At 42.3% G+C, this 6,343-nt stretch overlaps 1 protein-coding gene across 1 annotated transcript in view; it reads right to left on the reverse strand.

Moving 5' to 3' along the window:
• Positions 1-2,326, reverse strand: part of Tmem26 (transmembrane protein 26) — a 42,755-nt gene extending 40,429 nt beyond the window's left edge. Inside the window, exon 1 of the mRNA XM_023566695.2 lies at positions 1,616-2,326. Coding sequence (XP_023422463.2) covers positions 1,616-1,806 — 191 coding nt within the window. The 5' untranslated portion in view covers positions 1,807-2,326. The remainder of the gene's footprint in view (positions 1-1,615) is intronic.
• Between the last annotated feature and the right edge of the window lie 4,017 nt (positions 2,327-6,343).

Raw genomic sequence — 6,343 nt, forward strand, 5'->3', positions numbered from 1 at the left:
TTCCTTTGGTTATAGTACTTCTACACAACTGGAATAAATTTGTTTGACTCTTGGAGAGAAGGGGGTTATTTCAGGTCCTGCTGAGCTGGCTCCTTTCTGCAGTTGACACTTGCCCTAGAAACTTTGATGGTTGGTGGCAGGATTACTTTACATGAAACATTTTTCAGCCTCAGACTTCATCTTACTGTTATGGAAGATATTTATACATAATATATTAAAGCTATTCAGTAAAAACTAAATGTTATAGGACTTGGTAGATGAACAAACACTTTCCTTCTCTTTTGTTTCTTTAATTCTGTGGTTTCTTTGGAAAGCTAACACCATATTTCTTTGAGTTTTCCAAAAGGCATACTGGAAAGTATGCTGCTTAATGAACTGTTTATGAAAAGCAAGGAGGTGGTAACATTTCAGTCTTCAATGTATTAAATTAATATTGCTCTTGAACGAACATTGATGATTCTAGAAATTTTTCAGCATTGGAATATTTAGGCGAGACCCCCATCATATTCAGAGATAACATATTTTCCTCTATGCTCTATCATGAAATACATACCCTTTTGTAGTTTAAAACTGTAGAGCCTTTTGGTTTTTTTTTCCCCCTCAGAATTAGATGGTGAATATTGGAATGTGTGTAATTTCAAATTGGCTAATAAGATTATCTCCTTTTTTGGTATTAGGTATTTTTACAGGATTAAAAATTGTGCAAATACAACCTTGCTGATGTTAGATAAATACAGGAAGAGGCATAACTTGGAGAAGTTTTCAGCTAAATGTACTGGTAGCTTATGGGTGGGCTTGGGGGAGGCACTTAGAAAATAGCCAAAGATTCTTTTTCTCTATTCTACTGCCATTCAAGGCTCTGGGGAAGACAAAAAGCACCATTGTAGCTCCTGTACGTTGAGGTTAAGCCTGAGCCACTGCCTACTGGTTCCTCAGCCAGTGTGGTACACAGCCCAGGGCCTGGCAAGCTGAGTTCCGAAGCCACCAAACCCAGACACCTGAAGCTGCTCCACCGCGGAACTAGGATGCTGGTGGTTAGAAGGCTGAGAAGTGGCAGAAGCCCATAGGCGCCGCGCCAGGGGCTGGAAAGGAGCGAAGTAGCTGAAATCAAAGATGCCCGGCTGGTGGTTTCTCCCTGTGCGAAGCTGCCCAGGGCGCACAGCTCTTGGAAAGACAGTTGATGCCCAGAGAGAGAAACTGCCACACTTGCGCGCACGCAGAATAACCGGAGCGCACCACACATCCTGAATTTCCAAAAACAGACCACAGCAACCTCCTCCTCCCGGGTAGCTCCTGTCTGGGGGGTACTTTTGTGCTAAGCAGAAGCTCTTCCCCATTCCTTTCTCCCACCCCCGTTCCAAGTTTCCAAACCTGGGCTGAGTGACACTTGGCTGCGCTCAGGGTTCCAGGCTTCCCAGGGATGCCCTGGGACCCAGTGGTGCCACCGACGCGCACTAAGGACGCACAGGCATCTCAAACCGGGGTAGGACAAAGGGGTCCGAAGCGAGCCAAGGAACGCGGGCTGCAGCGAGGTGAGCTCTGAAGCTGCTTCCAAGTGTCACGGGAACAATGCCCAGGGCCCCCGTGCACCCTCCCTTCCCCAGAGCTCTCTCACCATTTGTAGCCTCTGCCGCGCTTGAACTTGAGGGTGAGCACAGTCTCCAGGACCAGCAAGAGATTGAGCAATGCAAGCAGCCAGTACCGCGACTCCTTCATCACCACGGTCACTCGCCAGACCCCGACCAGCGAGTGCAGCAGGAAGAGCAGCCGGGTGACCAAGGCGTTGAACAGAACCAGACCCTCCATGGCTACCCTGCCTGCTGCCCACCACCCTGCAGCCCTCAACCGCCGGCTGCACCCGGAGCCCGCTCGAGGGCAGGACGGTGACAGCACTGAGACCCGAGGCTCTGGTCGTCCCTGCACGCCCTATCGCGCCCGGCGCCGGTAGGATAGGAGAGCGTGGCTCGCCCCTCCCCCAAAACTTCCTGAGAACTCTAGAGAGGAGAATCCAAACCCAGCTTTTCTAGACAGAAGAGATTTCCGGGCGTCTGGAGCCTTCCCTCCAGGGCTCCTGGGCGTTATTCTCCCGCGCTGCCCACCCATCACTGTGCGTCTCCTCCCCCGGCCCCCGAGGGTCTGCGCGCATCGCCCCACGCCCTGCGCCCTGCGCCCTAGAGAGGCGGGAGGCGGACTGAGGGTCCAGGTGCTGCAGCCAGGAAAGGGGAGGACCGGCGGGGCGCCGCCCCCTCACTTTCCTACCCAAGAACTTTCTCTGATTTACTCCCACGTTTCTCAGGAACACGCTCTCAGGGTGACTGGAAGCCAGGACGCAAAGGAGCCAAAGAATTCGCTGTCCAGGCAGTTTTAGAGAGGCAGTTCCTGTCCAGTTTGAAGAACTGAAACTTCCCAGGACCTGAGGAAGTCGGAGGAGCTGGGCCGTCCTGGACTTACTTTCTTGCTGTTGTACCAGGGGAGTGGGTCGCTCTGGCCACTTGTGGTCTTCTGTCTCAGCGTTATTAAAACAAAGGCGTTTTCCCCTGACCAGATGAGAGCAGGGAGACACAGGACACAGGGGAAAGTGAAGAAGGAGACAAAGGATATTTCATGAATAAAAGTAAAAGGTGAAATTGGTCCATAAGGACCCACACTCCGGAGATCACTGACCCATGATTTTAACTCGGGTCTTTCCAGCTCTAAAGTTAGAGGAGTCTGAAGTCAGTTTCCAAAATCATTGATCTCTGCTTCCTTGTTTGGTGTCCAATACCAGTTCTGTTACTATTTGCTTAACATTTTTCCCTAAAGAAATTCAACTTTTACTGCAGTGAATTTATTTTTTAAAGACCTTTTGCATTGTTAGTGAACTGAAAGCCCATATAGTTGACTATAGGTAATTATAAAAGTAAAGAAGAAAAATGAACTCTCAGTAGCTGTTATCACCCGCAAAGCTCTGCACCTCAGTTTCCCCTTTCTTTCCTATACAGGGAGCTAAAGAAATGATAGTCTTGTTACTATTGATAGGAATCTTTTGTCCACATCAGTAATATTGAAGAAAAATATAAAGAGAATGTCTTCCTTCGTTAGGTTTATTCAACTTCTAGAAATCAAGTTGAATAACTGAGTTAAATGATTGTCACCACCAGGTGAAAAAGAAATCTGACTTCTTAAAAAAAAGCATCGAAGTTATTTTTAGTACTGAGACCTGGAAGAATTTATTATTATTATTTTTTTTTTGTATTTCCTGGTCAGAGTTTGCATTCCTGCACATCTTACAGGAAACCTAGCAATCATTTCCTGTTTATTATGTGCCTTTCAATGCAGGCTGAAGTCACAGTGATCCACTACTGGGCCAGAGGAAACAGTGGAGGCAATAGAACTGGGTAGACAGAACCCCAGTGCCCACCAGCTGACTGTCTGGGACTGCTGGCTCAGTTCCTTCACTTGGTAGAGCTGTGGTTTGATATTCATTTTCTTTTTGTAAACTGAGTATTAATCCTGTCTACTTATAAAGCGTTGAGGGATCAGATAGAATACTCCCCGTAAAATATCTGCTAGAAAATATTTGGTAGACATTGGTGATTATTGTTAGGTGCAAGAAAGTCAGTCTAATGAGCTGCTGTTTTCTGAGAGAATGAAGACCAGGAGTGGGAGAACATGACATTTCTAAGGCCCACTGAACTTTCTCCAGCCTGACAGTGGAAACATAGAGGGTTTACTACTTTTTAAAAGGGGGAGGGGACACAGCGACATCGGGAGCCATAAGGCATCATAGTAAGAGAGTGTTAGTTAAAAAGTGTTAGAAATTGCATGCAAGAGAACATTAGGGCTTGGAGTAGGTAATCTTGAGGATTAAGAGAGTTAGACTTTAGATTGGATATTATCAAAAAGTGGGATGACTTTTATGACTGTCTTGATAAATGCAATTTAGATAGAGAAATGTTTGATCACTTTTGTGTCTTGTACCATGTTCACGCTTTGACTGTTCTCAAACATGATTATAAATCAGTCTTATTTGTGTCTTGATCTGTCACAGTCACGGACTTGCCCCTGCTTCATGCTGTGATACATTTTTATGTTCAAAAGGCCGTTACTAAGTCTTGAAGGATGGGGGCAAACCAGTCTCCTGCTGTCAGGATTTTCTCTTCCTCGTGCATACTAGGAAGGGCTGTCTTGAAGAAATTGGGAGATTAGCTGACATCTTCCAAATACCATTGCTTTCCCATATTTTGAAGGTTTAGATGCAGTACAGGTAGCCTTGTTTCTGAATCTGAAAAACAAAGCTATCATTAAAGAGAATTTAAGGGTTATTTCTTTTTAATTTTCTCCTAAGCCCATTTAAAAAGACTGGAGGCTTTGAGAAATATCTTGAGACCTCCAATCTAATAGTTCAAAAGTCTTTTTTAAAGAAGAAAAAAAATAAGCAATTAAGGAAAATCTGCTCTTGTTGAAAAAGCAGTCTCAATCACATGCAGTAGTTCTTGTGATGCAGACTGGGAAACTGTAAAGCAGAAGTGGCTCATCTTACTATCTCAAAGGCCACCAGTCACCAGACCTCTCTTCCCGTCTTACTACAAAGTGAACATCATGTGTCATGTCATCAGGTATCTTTGAATTAGAGTGATTTGGGTCTTAAGAAGGAGAGTTATTCAGGTTAGTGCAAATAAAAGGAGTAGTTATTAGAAGGAAATTCATGATCTAAAAATGGAGGTGGAATCCCTTGGAATGATGAATAATCAAAAAGTGACAGTCAACTGTGGACTCAGTAGCATGTTTGCAGTTCATGTCTTTTGCAGAGCAACTCTCTGACACTATTAGTCCCCATTTAAATGTCTCCAAATTGAATTCAAATTCCAAAGAAAAGGGACTTGAATGGAATGATTTCTTTATCTTCAGATTCCAGGTCATATCATGAGCTATAGATGGACTTCACAGGTTGTAGACGGACTGCAGTATAGTCCTTGACCATGCCTATGAAAAAGACAGTTTAGTGTTGCCATAGTTCAACATGAGATTCTGCACAGAGAAGTTTGAGAAGGAGAGGAATTCAGATGGCAGCCACATTGACTGACACCCAGTACCATCCAGCTGTGGGCTGACGTGCACACACACTCTGCCTGTAATATCAAAGGTACTCTTGACTGATGCCATCTCAATACTGGTATGCAATTGTGCACCTACCTATCACCTAACAATTGGAATACAGTGAAAGCACACCTCCATCCAGAGAGCAGGAAAGCTACAGTTTGTTCTCAGAAGCCACAGTTTCCTGGTGATCACCTATTTACTGAGATCCATTTTGATCCTATCCAGACATCATTAGTGTATTTGTGTATTTGTGTGTGTGTGTGTGTGTGTGTGTGTGTGTGTGTGTAATACCCTCTTCACTATAGGGAGATACAAGTCTAGTCCTTAGAGGAATTTTAATAATTATTCACCTCCCATTTTGTTTTTTTCTGATGGTTACAATTATAACTTTAAAAATATATTTTACATTCCTTCACTTCTTGATTTACCAGCTCATAGATCTTGACATGTCAGTTTGGGGATCTACTAAGTTTATAATATTTTATTTCTCATTCCATCCCTATTATTCATACTGTCTATCATAGTAACATTCTATTTTCTAACTATAATTATAAATATTTTAATTGGCTGATTGTAAAAATTGAAGATAAATAAAATGCTTAAATGTATAATCATTATTTAGTGTGTTTTCAGCTTGTATTTTTTCCGCTGAACTTAGGAAACATGTCTCCATTATTTTCTAGAATACACTGCTACTAATAACAAGTCTGATACTTACATATGTCTCTTTACTTTCTTAAAGATAAGTAATTTTTACTATGTGGAATATTTTAGTATTTTTTTATCACAGAATGCTTATCATTTGACTGTGCCTAAATGTTACACTTTTTGTTTTACATAAGCCCTCCCTATCATAGTAGTCTTTTGTTTGTATTCAGTTGAGTCAAATGTTCTTTTATTAGTTCTTTGTTTATTTCTTCCCCATTGTTTCTTTTTTTTTTCTAAATTTTTTTTTGTGTTTTTCATTTTTATCGGTACCAGGGATCGAACTCACGACTGCCTGCTTGCAAGGCAGGTGCTTATGCCGCTGAGCTAAATCCCCAGCCCCTTCCCATTTGTCCTTCTGGAATGCCATATATATATACCCTATATATATATGGTATATATATATATATATATATATATATATATATATATATAATTTATATCTATATGCTGATGTTTCCTAAATTGATCTTCTAGATATCTAGGTTTACCTTCAGATTATTTTAATTCTGATCTTCATCAGTTTTTATTTATTTATTTATTTATTTATTCATTT

This window comes from Cavia porcellus, unplaced genomic scaffold (genome assembly GCF_034190915.1).
Source record: "Cavia porcellus strain 051 isolate PalLab524CR breed Dunkin Hartley unplaced genomic scaffold, mCavPor4.1 scaffold_28, whole genome shotgun sequence".
Taxonomy (NCBI): Eukaryota; Metazoa; Chordata; class Mammalia; order Rodentia; family Caviidae; genus Cavia; species Cavia porcellus.